The 14654-nt window shown below is 46.4% G+C and overlaps 1 protein-coding gene across 7 annotated transcripts in view; it reads right to left on the bottom strand.

The window, feature by feature from the left end:
• Positions 1-14654, bottom strand: part of LOC103091698 (semaphorin-3C) — a 415462-nt gene that overhangs the window by 36169 nt on the left and 364639 nt on the right. For all 7 annotated transcript variants that reach the window (XM_032963566.2, XM_032963567.2, XM_076070749.1 and 4 more), the window contains one exon: positions 14338-14400. In XM_032963566.2, the coding sequence (XP_032819457.2) occupies positions 14338-14400 (63 nt within the window). The remainder of the gene's footprint in view (positions 1-14337; positions 14401-14654) is intronic.

The raw sequence follows: 14654 nt of genomic DNA, 5'->3' as shown, positions 1-14654 counted from the left end.
TATTTTGCCATTATTTTGCCATTGGAGTGCCGAGACATTAACTCTCTCGCCTGGTATGCAGGAGGTCGTGGGTTTTATCGCAACCCCGACGCCTGCTGTATGTTTGGAGTTTGCGAGTCTCTCTCCCCGTGCTAGCGTGGATTTTTCTTCGGATCCTCCGGTTTTCCCCCCCCACATTTAGAAGCTTGCGATTAGACTATTCGGCTGCTGTAAATGTCTACATGAGATAAGCCACTTCGTTGAGCTATAATTTGGGCCAAGTCACATCTGAAAAAGAGCTGTATATAGAGTGAGGGAAAAAGTATTTGATCCCCTGCTGATTTTGTACATTTGCCCACTGACAAAGAAATGATCAGTCTATAATTTTAATGGTAGGTTTATTTGAACAGTGAGAGACAGAATAACAACAACAAAAATCCAGAAAAACGCATGTCAAAAATGTGAGAAATTGATTTGCATTTTAATGAGGGAAATAAATATTTGACCCCTCTGCAAAACATGACTTAGTACTTGGTGGCAATACCCTCGTGGCAATACCCTAGTGGCAATCAGAGGTCAGACGTTTCTTGTAGTTGGCCACCAGGTTTGCACACATCTCAGGAGGGATTTTGTCCCACTCCTCGTTGCAGATCTTCTCCAAATCATTAAGGTTTCGAGGTTGACGTTTGGCAACTCGAACCTTCAGCTTCTTCCACATATTTTCTATGGGATTAAGGTCTGGAGACTGGCTAGGCCACTCCAGGACCTTAATGTGCTTCTTCTTGAGCCACTCCTTTGTTGCCTTGGCCGTGTGTTTTGGGTCATTGTCATGCTGGAATACCCATCCACGACCCATTTTCAATGCCCTGGCTGAGGGAAGGAGGTTCTCACCCAAAATTTGACAGTACATGGCCCCGTCCATCGTCCCTTTGATGCGGTGAAGTTGTCCTGTCCCCTTAGCAGAAAAACACCCCCAAAGCATAATGTTTCCACCTCCATGTTTGACGGTGGGGATGGTGTTCTTGGGGTCATAGGCAGCATTCCTCCTCCTCCAAACACGGCGAGTTGAGTTGATGCCAAAGAGCTCCATTTTGGTCTCATCTGACCACAACACTTTCACCCAGTTGTCCTCTGAATCATTCAGATGTTCATTGGCAAACTTCATATGGGCATGTATATGTGCTTTCTTGAGCAGGGGGACCTTGCGGGCGCTGCAGGATTTCAGTCCTTCACGGCATAGTGTGTTACCAATTGTTTTCTTGGTGACTATGGTCCCAGCTGCCTTGAGATCATTGACAAGATCCTCCCGTGTAGTTCTGGGCTGATTCCTCACTGTTCTCATGATCATTGCAACTCCACGAGGTGAGATCTTGCATGGAGCCCCAGACCGAGGGAGATTGACAGTTCTTTTGTGTTTCGTCCATTTGCGAATAATCGCACCAAATGTTGTCACCTTCTCACCAAGCTGCTTGGCAATGGTCTTGTAGCCCATTCCAGCCTTGTGTAGGTCTACAATCTTGTCCCTGACATTCTTGGAGAGCTCTTTGGTCTTGGCCATGGTGGAGAGTTTGGAATCTGATTGATTGATTGCTTCTGTGGACAGTTGTCTTTTATACAGGTAACAAGCTGAGATTAGGAGCACTCCCTTTAAGAGTGTGCTCCTAATCCCTTTAAGAGTGTGCTCCTAATCTCAGCTCGTTACCTGTATAAAAGACACCTGGGAGCCAGAAATCTTTCTGATTGAGAGGGGGTCAAATACTTATTTCCCTCATTAAAATGCAAATCAATTTATAACATTTTTGACATGCATTTTTCTGGATTTTCTTGTTGTTATTCTGTCTCTCACTGTTCAAATAAACCTACCATTAAAATTATAGACTGATCATTTCTTTGTCAGTGGGCAAACGTACAAAATCAGCAGGGGATCAAATACTTTTTTCCCTCACTGTAGCCTTACCTGGTAAAATATATTTTTTTAGATAGTTTTTTAATAAGTTGAAGGTACCACACATATTTAGTGGACGCTTCTTCCTGTAAAATGTATTGCTTCTGAAAATTTTAAATGAAATTAATGAAAAAAGAACTAAACGTTCAAAAGCATGATATTATTATAGGGAGTGGGGGAGTGGTGTCGCAGTCATTAGCACACTGCTATGAATTCAATCACCTGGGTTCAATGACCAGCCACGGCTAACATCTGTGGTGAGTGATATCCGAGCCAATCCTAGGCACCACGTCATTCACCAACCTTCACTGATCAGCGTGGTGAGGGACGGTCAAACAACATCTGTGACCGAACGGCAAGAGGAGACCCTCATCCAGAAGTGGAATTATTTACGGTATGTCGTTTTACAATCTCAATATCCCTCCCTCCTATTCTTCGTTCTTTCGGTAAAGTCACGTAGAAGGGAAATAATAAAATAATAAAAACAAAACAATTAAATTCTCACGACGTTTCAGCCACAACGCAAGCAGCCGTCCTCGAAAGAACCAAGAATATGAATCCCTGCAGTCACGAAAGCTTTAAATCGAAAATCCCCCCCCTCCATCAACATTTATAAGACCAATTACTCAAATATTTCTTCCCCCAACAATGGCAGTCTCTTATGCAATTTCGGACACGTTCTATTCGCGGTGAACTGTCAAAGTGGAGAGGGCTTTGAGTTTTCATATACACGCCACAGTGCAAACACGATCAATGCATGGAAACACACATTATCTGGGAGCCATTCACTCACGTTGGCCATTCAATTTCCTCCAAAGAAAGCCCACTGATTAACACAAGGATTACATTTATTTCTTTCTGACGTAATCCTTTTGCTTGTAAACTTGCCACTAAAGGAGAGAATGTAGCATCGGCAGATCACTGCACCGATGTACAACCAGGATTGGCAGCGCCCTGCCGCTCTACACAAGCCACTCAAGAGTAAAAGTGAAGGTTATACCAAAGCAGGGTGTGATGACACTTTTAAGAGCGCTTCCACCGTCTTCCCGTGGCTCGGAACGGCTCCGCTAATTCTCGCCCTATCTCCCATGTGTGAGATTTGCATTCGGGTTGGCATCTGCCGCGAGAGCGCAGCGACAATGCCCACATTGATCGGTCGTGGCGCAAAAAACGACTCTGAATGTTTCGCCCGGCACGGCGCGCCCCACCGCCCCCGCCCCCCCCCCGTCCCCGAGACCAGGTCATTAAAAAAAAAGAGAGCCTCTTTATTCTGGCGGAGGCCTCGCTTGTTCTTGCTCATCGCTGAGAATAAAATGATCCGGGCCAAGGGGCACTGAAAAGAGAAGGCGAAGCGGTAGAAAGTAAATCCTACAGGCCATAAATGGGGAGAAGTTCCCATCGGCAAAAAAGACACGCCGGAATACAAACGCACGGCATTGCATTTCATGTGGTCAGCAACCATATTAAGCTCATTTGGCCCCCCCCCCCCCCCAAAAAAAAAACAACCTTGGGCTATTGTTTGCACGGCTTGGGATTACAGTAAGGAAATAAGAACATGGCCCATAAAAGTTAACCGAAAAGCGACGACACTGGACTCTCTGTAAAGTGGCGGCCAAACCCCCACCCCCGCACCACTGCCAATCAAGCAGTGGACAACACAGAGCCTCCTGTGTGTCGCTCTTCGACTCTCATCGAGGGGCTGGCACGGCTGAGCGTGCAAGCACAGTGGCACACACGCTCGCTGGGCTCCTTCATGCGCTGCTCGGATCTGGCCGCCTGTTATTAGATGGGGGGGGGGGGGGGTGGTCCTCGTGGTTTACATGTCCTGTGTTGCGTTGCAAAGGTCTCGTTGGAAGTTCAGACTTTGTGAATATCTTCTTGTTAGGTCAACACTCGGCGAGTAATATACTCGCCGGATCTTTTTCTTCTCCCTCCTCCCCATCCCGTCAAGTTCATGTAACCCTGGAGGAAGTCTGCATGCGTGAGTGTGTGTTTAGAATTCCTTTGAAGTGTTTCAGATTTTTTAAAGGATAACACGCAATAAATGAAGCAACGAAGGTAGAGTGTGTATATATGTCGAAATAAAATCTATTCGAAGGACGAGGTGAAAATATATCAGATTCGCAAAAACCAACTTGCAAAAAAAAAATCCATGTTCTCAAACAAACAGAATTTGTATAAATTGAACGGCGTTCGGGGTCATCGGGATTTTCTAGGATTACAAAAACATCCATCCATCCTCGAGCCGCGTCGTCCAGCATGAGGGCTCCCGGGCCTCGGGACGGAGCCGCCACGGCCCCCAGGGTCGAGTTGCACGTCCCACGCCTCGCCACCACCATCGCCACTGCCATCGCGGCCCCGCGCGCATGCAGGCGCGACGGCACTTGAGCGCATCCTGCAGCGCCGTCGCTGCTCCGACGAGTTTCTCAAACTCCCGCCACGCCGGTCGGTCGCACGGCGGAGCCGAAACGCATTGGGTAGTACACATTCTTCGGGACCTCCGGTTTTCCCCTCTACAACGTGCGTTTAGAGTATTTGACCGCTGCTACATATTTCCACGCGATGATAAGACACTTCGTTGAGCTATCATTCGTGGCCAGGTCGCTTCTGCAAAAGAGCTATGTTCGCTCAGTGGGCCTTACCTGGTCAAATAAAAATTATTTATAGGCATCGTCGCACGCAGGTCGTCATTCTGACGGTGAAACTTGAGAGCCCATTGTAGAATGCTGGTGTCGCTTAGCAATCCCGACGAACCGTCGTCTGACATAAGCCCAGAGCGGCGTTACATTTGTCAAAACGAAACAGGCCGAAGCGAGTATCCGCTCGCGAAGCGACAGTTGTTTTAGTCGGCGGCGAGTGGACAGTCATTATTTTGTTGTTTCCCTTCAACGTGACTTTACCGAAAGAACTAAGCATATGGACAGTCATCGTCGAGCGTTGCGGTGGCGACGACGGTGACCTACCCGAGACAAGCGGGACCGAAGACTGGCAGTCGAAATTAGACTGAGATCATGTCGTAAAGTTGTTAGGGATTAGCAGTGCACCGAGGCTGTAGATGCATTTAAAAAATATATATATCTGGGTTCGCCGATTGGTTGATTGTATAACACTGCGGGTGACATTTCATGCCATAATACAGTTTTTTTTGGTTGGATCATGTAAATATAAATGTGTCGTTAAACCCGCCACCACCCGACACAGCCAATTAGGAAGGTTTGTCACATAAACAGAACGTGGCCAATTCGTTACTAGTACAGCACACACCAGTGTACAGTATTTGAGAGTAAGTCCACGACATTTACAATCTGAGTACGACAGGTGGTGGCGGGTTTAATGCGCTCTAACACAAAAAAAACCTGTATTATGGATGATATTGGTTGCGAAAACCTGCGTGCTAAATTGCATGCTCCTCGCAAACATTTGCTGGTCGACAAGACTAAGGGAATTACTACATTAAATCCAAAGGCCTAGCCTTGACTATAGCTCCTCAGGTTGTCAACTAGAACAAAGACTATGATGAAACCAAAAATTGCTGACTAAATTAATACTGCTCTGTAGCATTCGAAGATTATGGATATTATTGCAATTTCGTGGAAATGTTTAAGTGCAATGCGTTTTTTTCACAAGAATTTTCAACTGAGTGAACACACACGAATAATGTGTGTGCAAAAAAAAAAACACCTGACAATAAATACATGCGACATTGAATTAATGTAGGTAATGAATATTTTAACGTTATATTCCACCATGCTCCAGTGCCTCACCCCTTCTATAACGACAACACTCGTCACATGACCGTGAAAGTATCTTGTATCAAATCTAGATTGTATCATTCTGTTTCAGACGAAGTAGCAACAGTGTGCAAAGGAAAGATCTAATTTTAGCCAGAATTATAGGTAACTATTCTAATCCTTTAAGAGTATCTTGCACAACCTGGGCAACACTAATATATATCCTCGCGTTTTCAATGATGTCATGGTGTAATGGTTGGGGCACTGGAAATACAATCTAGAAGTCGCCGGTTCCATCTCCCATCAGGGAAAGTCCAACCATCGGAGGGGAGTGTCTCCAAATCGGGCCGTCTCTATCCACCCAAGCGGTACAACGGGTACAAGTAATCCCATCAGCAGGTTGGCGTGTTGGGGGTAAGGTGTGGTGGCTTTACTCTCAACTCTCACTAAAACTGCATTCGCCAGCAAGGCCTGGATTAGTGCAGTTCCCTGCGCTGGTCAGGTAAGCTGCCGCGGCCGTGTACACGAAGCCCTACTGTGCTGCAGATGTCGCTGCTGCTGCTGCTGCCGCTGCCGCTACTACCGCTGCCCCCACCCCCAGTGCGGGGCTTCTCATTCCGCGTGAGGGCGTGGGACGGACTCGGCGCTCAGGAACTGAAGGGGGTAAATGTCAAAACGATGGCCCTCTTGCCGACACTTGCACCGTTGTGTTATGCCAAAGCCCAAAACAAATGCATTGCTTGGTTAAGGAAAAGGTGCAGGCCTGCAATTTCTTGCTCAGAGAAAACAATTGTGCCATGAAGAAAAGTCAGCTGATAGCCATTTCAAATTCATGCACACCGACGTGGAGTGGTACGAATTGGTCGCCAAACGACAACCATGGACCCAGCAACCAGAGAGTTCAACTCTCAGTCGTGGTTAACATCAGTGGCAAGCGATACCTGACCTGGTTCTGAGGCCCCTTCCTCATTTCATCAACCCACACCGACCCGCATCGACCAGATATTACAAACCACCACCGACACCGCACGAGTAGGCCTTCACTCATCACTGGATGGCCAGTGGGCTGTAAAATCATTAACGTTATCCTTTCCCTAGGTTTTAAATTAACTGCTTTCAAATGAAATGCTTACTCCACGTGGCATATGCAGGTGACCGTGCGGGTGTGGTGGTGTGCTTACCAGCTGTCACTTTCGCAAAGTTGCGCAGAGCTAAACACAAGGGGCCCAATTTTCCGGAGCGGAGGCCGATTTTACGGTTGTCGCGCCCACCAAGTATTTTATGCCAATTTTTGTGTAAGAATGGGGGAGGGCACACTCGTGATCTCTTAATCACATGAAATCAACACTGGAATCTCTGAGTTGCGCTACATTCATACGTACTGGACTATCGTGTTCATGTACATCACGCTATAAAAAGGATTTAAATGAAGATCTGAATTTACGACCCAACTTGACCAAACATTTCACGGAAGATATTCTCTTGTTTATAATCATGGTTGGCATGTTTTGTTTTATGCTGTGTATCAAATGGAATGCAAGTAGCCTGTGGGAGGCATAGCTGAATATTTAGCTGAAATTTTTTTAAGTTTTATTGCTTTTCTTCCTCTTGTAACGTAACTGAATCGTTGATAAAACTTGACTCAATGAAAAGAACAGCACTTTATAAAAATATATATATACAAGTACCGCACGTTAGTGCCAATCACTGGCAAATGGGAAGTGGGTGAATTCACCCGTGGCTCGGGTCAAGTCGTCCAAGGCATATGGAGCTTCAGTCCCTTTATCTCACCCGCTGATCTTTGCAGGTGAGATCAAGTGAGTGCCAAATGGTCCTGTGGGGCACACAATATTGTGGACGTTCGGAAAGAATGTTTCTTTTTTTATCAGTCGCCCCATCTCTCCAAGAGAAATCGGCAGCAGGGAACAGCTACGCACGCCCGGGCAACATGGGAAAAGCGCCCATTCGGTCACCCCCAATTCTCAGTCGCTTTTGATGCACTGTGGACCTCAAAGATAAAGATCCCCCGTATAGCCTTAACGGACTGTGGAGGCAAGTGCTGTTAGCGAGCACCTATGAAGGCCGCGACGGTACACGAGGGGGCGGGTGGCCAGCACCACGCCCGACCGCCTTTGTCTCCCCAGTGGCGATGTTTACACACCGCACCAGGTACTAATTTGAGGCCGAGTCGACCTAGGGGAGGCCCAGGACCGGTTCAGATAATCGTCACTGGTGTTGGCCGTGAGCGGGAATCGAACCCGTGTCGCCGGGTTCGTAGTGGACCTCACGGCCAGAAGCAAGAGCAGCCTGAACTTGATCCCAGACACTAAAACCGCAAGCTGCAAAACGGTGGTTTTGGTCACATTTCTGAAAATTCAACTTCCCTACATCAGATCCCTTTAGGGAGGGGCACGGTTGACAAGAAGAATCATGGGCCTTGTGGAAACCTAGATTTTCTGATAAGAGGATCACAGACAAACGTCCAAAAATGCAAGAAATACGCAGGATGTGTGTGCACCGAGCCATTGTATATCTATGAGAGCAGGAAGTGAAATTCAATCATCTTCCCACTTCGGTGTTCCCGTGGAATGATATAAAAATAACGCATTGTTCACAGAGCACATGCACGATGTGCAAGTGTCAGAGGCAGGACTTGTGAGTCTGCATCCGAAACAGGATGATGACCCAGCTGTCCGTATTTTTCTGCACCTCGCCGCACAAAGAAGTTCATGCGCATTTTGATGCCAGATCTGTGGTTGATTTATAGCTCGCCGCAAATGCGAGGTTATATTAAAATAAACGTAACGAAGTGTTTATTTCCTTTTCTCATTGTTTGGGTGTATTGTTTGTGTGCCCAGGGGATTGATTTTTTTGTCATGTTCTCTTATTGACCCGTTTTTTTTCCATGAGCAGGCAATTAATTATTTGCCTTCGTCGTATTAATGGCAAAGAACCAACAACGCCTGGCCCTACTTCACACAGCGGCTGTGCATTATCAATCGTGTGTAGCATAGCAAGCACATGAAGCGTCGGGGATTATTCTGCCCCTTGATTTGGCCAGCAACGCCGTTATTTTCAAGATGATGGAAATTCCCAGCGCGGGCAACGTTCGCGGGTTTCATTTGCTCCGGGGGGGGGGGGGCGAGTGGGGGGTCAGGAGGCGAGGGGGGGGGCGAGTGGGGGGTCAGGAGGCGAGGGGGGGGCGAGTGGGGGGTCAGGAGGCGAGGGGGGGACTTAGAGAGCCATGGCCGCTCGCCAAGTTGCTCGGAGGCAGTCGGTTTTCCCCACGACACTTTCATGCCGGAGTGCGTGTAGGTGCCGTTGCCTTGACCCACTCTCAATGTTTTGGCATTGGCGATGCTGTTGTCAGCTTGCGTTGTATTACACGTGACAAATTGGTGACATGTGCTCGCAGTCATTTAGTTTATTGACAAATTCAAGCGTTTGTTTTTCACGAGTGAAAGCTATCGAAACAAATTATGGTCATTACATTGCAGGCTTGTAATTAAATGGCACCGCTATTGTTTCACCCCTTCAGGCAGTTCTGTGCGGTATATTAAATGTGTCCTCGCAAACAAAGTTATTTATTTAAAGGCTTACGGCATATGGACATGGGCAGCTTGCTCTATATCAATATTTATTTTAGTTCCAAGACCTTTTGATTATTTCATGCGTATTTGTCCTTTAAAAGGTGACATATATTTTGCGTGTTTGTTTATAAAACAGTTAATCGGCGGGCCGTGTGTGTGGTGGGGTAAAGTGTGGGTACTGCCTCCTCTTCCAAGACGCCTGGCCAGCATGGGAAACGAGTCCAAAATCAAGATTTCCCTGGGGCCTTGACAGCTCCCTGTAGTGCCGGCCTCTTCGGCCACCAGTGCCGTTAGTAAGCAACTGCAGGGCAGCGCCTTTACAGTACTAAATATACATATTTGTATTTTTCCTGAAAATCTTGTTTTTTCCCCTCTTGTAAGTTTCAGGTTTATTACAAACAAAAAAACTTACCTGACTAACTAAAAGGGTGTTTTAGTTCACAGCAAATCATATTTATCCAAATTCAGCTTGAAATTAGGAAAAAAAATGCTCATACCTGAAATCTGGAATAGATTTTATTCCAGTAGCAGTTCTCCGCTCAGAAAAAAAATATGGTTTTCATTGTTCCTGGGATGAACTATGAAAAAAGCGAGCAGCTTGCGTGAAGAGGAGTAAAAAAAAACCTCATCTAACGCTCAATTGCTGTGCCAGGTGCCAGGAGAGGGGTGGGGTGGGGGGTTAGAGATATTACACTCGCCTGCCAAAAACACTGGTGCAAACATTAAAATATTTCCACGGATGTCCCTGATTGATGGGCCACAGTGTGCGGCTGTGCTCCCAGAGATGACCTCAGAATTGCTACCTGCCCGAACGGGAAGCCAAATCACAGACTCATTCCAACCACATTTAAAGAAAAAAACTGCGGTTGCCATGACAACCAAGTTGGATTGGAGTGTTATTTATCAATTCATTTTTGTTAACCCTTTCCCGTTCTGAGACGTCTGGAAGTTGCAGGGTGGGTGTCCCGTTCACCGCTGAATCTCGGAACGCGCAAGCAGTTCAGCGCGAATTTTATTTAGAGAGGCGTAGTGCCGCTATTTTTAAAGACATTGTTACTCACCGCAGAGAACTGTAGTGACACGACCGCAATTCTATGATAGCTGGTGCCAAACTGTGCCAAACTGTGCCACACACCATCGTGCACTGCACTGTGGGAGCCTCAGTACCTATAAAGTTATTTCATTTGAGTTATTATTTCGGTTACAATAAAGTTAATGAAGCTGCTAAATCCGATTGTATAAAATATTAAACTCACGAACATCGCATTACCGAAACAAAAAGCAACCGCTGATAAAGTTGTTCGATTTAACGTAATACTTCGCACAGTAACTTTACCACCGCTCACTGAGCATTAGATCATACCTGAATAGGTAAAATAACATAACTTTAGCGGCATATTGCGAAAGGGTATAATTACGATAATTGCTGCTTGTAGCGCAGAAAGCTCGCCAGGGGTTTCAGGCGCCAGCGTCGGTGGGCAGGAAGGGCACCACCGCCGTCGCCCGCGACACTTGTCACGAGCCACGTGCCGATGAGCGACTTTCCGATACCGCAACCGGGCCCTTGGAACGCGGTGTCCAGACGCTCCAAATACACGGGTCTACAATTTTTTAGACGTCGTCTGCTTCGGAGATGAAATGTCCTCTTTATTACGGATTTTGATGTGCTGAATTCAACTATGAAAATTAAAACAACCGATTGGCTACTGTTCCCAAGATATTTACTTTTTTACGTCTATGTATATTGTGTAGAGTTCTGCTCATAAATTCTAAACCTAGGTCTTTTCATGTGTTTATGGTTGCTGTACATAGCACGTCACCTGTCCTGTTCATCTAACACTTTAAAAATCAGCAAAAGGGTGATATAAATAGCATCTATTATGATACAAAAGGCAAAATAACTATTACGTATGTGTATAAGTACATAGTTTAGTCCTTATATTCGTCAACGTCAACAATTACCGAGGGAAACGTTCGGTTCACGAGCATCGGTTGCTTTTACCTGCAATCCACAGCCAGCACATCAGTGAATAAAGATCACCCGATGCAACAATGGCAATTAGGACACATCGATATTAATAACAGTAATAGGGTTTTTCCCATTTTTTTCTGGCAAGAAAACTGAAACCTGCTTACAAGGATTCATGCTGCTGCATTAACCACAATACTTGTGGTCAAAATGCAAACAAAACACACGATGATAATATGATGCATTGTCCTTGAAACTGATTGGTCCACACCAGAGACGGCTTTCTTTTGAGCCTCGTCTCAATTGGTGCTAGACCAGAGGACGTTTGTTTGCATTCTGACCACAAGTATTGTGGTTAATGCAGCAACATGATTCCTTGTAAAAACGTTTCAGTTTTGAAGCCAGAAAAAAGGGTAAAAACCCTATTATCATATTTTGGTACTGGCAAAGGAGGTCTAATGATGTACATTGATATTACTTGTATTTGCGCATTTAGATAAATTAGGTAGTGGGAAATAATTCATTAATTGTACTCAAACTGTACTCAAACTGTAAATGTTGTGGATTCACTCTTCAACACACCGGTGGGCTAAAGTAGCGAACTATTTGTCTTTTGTCAACGTGACACTTTTTTGCTGATTGGCCGTGTCGGGTGGTGGAGGGTTACGACACATTTATAAATAACGCGATCTAACCCAAAAACCTTTATTATGAATAATATTGGTCACGAAAGCCTACGTGTTAAACTGTAACAAAATGTTCTGCAAGAGCTCATTATTGGTTAACATTTGCAGTATAGTGATGAGGCTACAAATAGATGTAAAGTGGTTCATTATATTAACTTTGCACACAACCCGTACAGCAGTGTATGTATGTCACGTCTTTTGGGGAATTTGAATCGCAATTTTGTGATAGACATCCGAGTCATGTGGCATGTTTAGACACACGATTGAAACACGTGAAAGGACTACCATGGATGTTTTTTTCTTCTTCTTCTTAACGTCTCTCAATGGTTCCAGCACGTTAATGGTCCAACATATCAACGAATCGTATGGGAGAGCTCCTGATCACTGTCTGTTGTACAGAGACCCAATTGATTCCGTACATCGACCGTGTAGGAGCATCCGCCGGGACCAGCGCGCGAGCCAACTCGGCCTAGTCAAGTGCAAAGTGGACGTCTGTGGGAGACCGCTCGAGTGTTGCATCAGCTGTGACTGACACGTTGGGTGCTGGCCAATTTCATGGCAAGCATGCGCAGCTGCTCGTGAGATGTAGACTCCGGCGAACATGTGTCTGGAGCGGTAATGCGGCCATCCTAAACCTTCCGCCCCCCCCATCACACGGTCGCTCTCCCTCCGCTGTCACAAAGGTTTCTTCACACCCGTCAATCAACTTTGGCCTGTGCCAGTATTTAGTATTCAGTGCGAGTTTGTCAAAAGAAAATCGGTATATATATGGATTTAACTGCAAATGTGACTAAAGAAGCACTTACAAGGACCCATCAACTGCTCCTGCGCTCTAATTCACGTCGTCGCCGACCCGAACGCGATAAATATTCATCGCAACGAGCATCTTTACAACCGCCGCCACCACCGCGTTGGTCCCCGACGACGACGAGGGCGGCGGTGGGCTTCGCAACGGTTGCCCAAGAATGCACTCAAGCTGCCACGCCGCTACATGCTGGGGCGTTTTCCACCGTGCCCCTTTTCTTCCGAGCTCTCGGGCGGGCGGGCGGGCGGTTCAGGCGGGTGGGCGGACGCACTGCCCACGCAGCTGTATTTGCACACCTGTCTCCGCCGCGCACGCAGACCCTCGCCGTGCCACGCGCCCGCTCAGGCGGGCGACGGGCTCCAGGGGGTGCGGCCGGTTCACGGGGTCGCGCGTGGGTCTAGGGTTACGGTGCCATCCGCACAAGTCATCGGATAGAGGCCTATATCGCCGGCGCCAGTTCATATGACCGTGCCGAAATTAATAAATCTGCCACGGGGGTAAAAAAGCTAAATATTAGCGCGAGCGTTTGAAAACGTGCCAATCTAATCGTGTGCCCCCCCCCCCCCCCCCCCCGTTACATCTGATTCACGATTCGGACGCTAAGTTTGTAATGTTAGGGTTGGTTAGATGATTTATGAGATGAGATTAGAAAAACCAAGATGGAGCCGAAGACTTTCCTTACAACTGCCTAAATTATAAGAAAGTGTTATTTTTATATGTAGTGGATATTGTAACAAGATAGCAGATTGACAGACGTATTGAGGCTGCAAAGTAGACTCCCGTCACTGACACTCATTTTAATGTTTGTTCACCATTAAATTTCTACTAAAAGGTCTTCAGTGATGTAGGGGAACAGTGAAACTAATATTTTTTATAGACCACCCAGCTGGCAGGACTTGAATTTTTTTTTAAAAAGACGACATTCCCAAAGATTTCCACGACTGTGTTGGCACTCGATTTTGGAGTTCAAAGCTATCGAGCCGAGCAATAAAGTTAAAATAAAGTTTAATTTCTGCATTCCAGGCTGTTCTTCGGTAAAACGGTTTTATTTATCAGTATGACTCAGAAGCGAATCCGTTCAGTCCCGCTGGGCTTAGTTAAACTGAAATAAACAGCAGTCCATAGTAAATAAGCTGCTGGATCAAGGAGGCCTCTCCATGCCGTGTCGGCCGTGCGGGCTGCTCGACCGTACTTCACCACGCTGATGAGTGCGGGTTTTGTGACGTGGGCTGGAGAAAGTGATTTGCACGCACAGGACAGGCTCAGATATATTCACACGTTCAAATCCAATCCCAGGATTCGAGTGAAACACCGCTCTGAGTTTTTATATTTTTCCACCTCGTGGAGGAAGTGAACAGCGCTTGCGACGCGATGAATAATCCTCCGCCATCGTACTCGTGTGTGTTTATATCGCCGGCGGCGATAACCACAAAAAACCCTACAACGATCCGGCTGCTGTTGCATGAATCACACATTTTGGTGCAGCATTCACCCGCTTCCACGGCAAGAGTACTCACCGCAGGCCAAGTCGTTATTAAAGCCAACGGTGATGGTGACGATGATGATGATAGTGTCTCACTCTGGGAACAAAAAAAACAGTGTACACTGCCGCTAAGCCAATTGCCAACGTACCTCTGCGTCTTTGCCAGCCAGCTTGCACTCCTCCTTGCTGTCTCTCCCAGCGGGCCAGTAGGCCTGCACCAGACAAATAAGCAGATGAGAATGGGTGTGCGCTTTATAGAACAGAACTTTCAATAAACAAGAAAGGGGACGGGGGGGGGATGTACATTTTGCTTATCCAATGCATTCCACAATTGCATTTTGCAAAGAAGTGATGCACAGTCATTGCATTATTATTGACTTGACAAATAGCTGAGGCTTAACGTAATAGGAACTGGCAGACGCATAATTGAAGTGTTTGTTAGACCCAGTCAATAATTTTTAAATAC

The sequence above is a fragment of the Petromyzon marinus genome, chromosome 30 (genome assembly GCF_048934315.1).
Source record: "Petromyzon marinus isolate PM22_M1 ecotype Great Lakes invasive population chromosome 30, UKy_Petmar_22M1.pri1.0, whole genome shotgun sequence".
In the NCBI taxonomy this organism is placed as follows: domain Eukaryota; kingdom Metazoa; phylum Chordata; class Hyperoartia; order Petromyzontiformes; family Petromyzontidae; genus Petromyzon; species Petromyzon marinus.
This window is presented reverse-complemented; position numbering and strand designations above follow the sequence as displayed.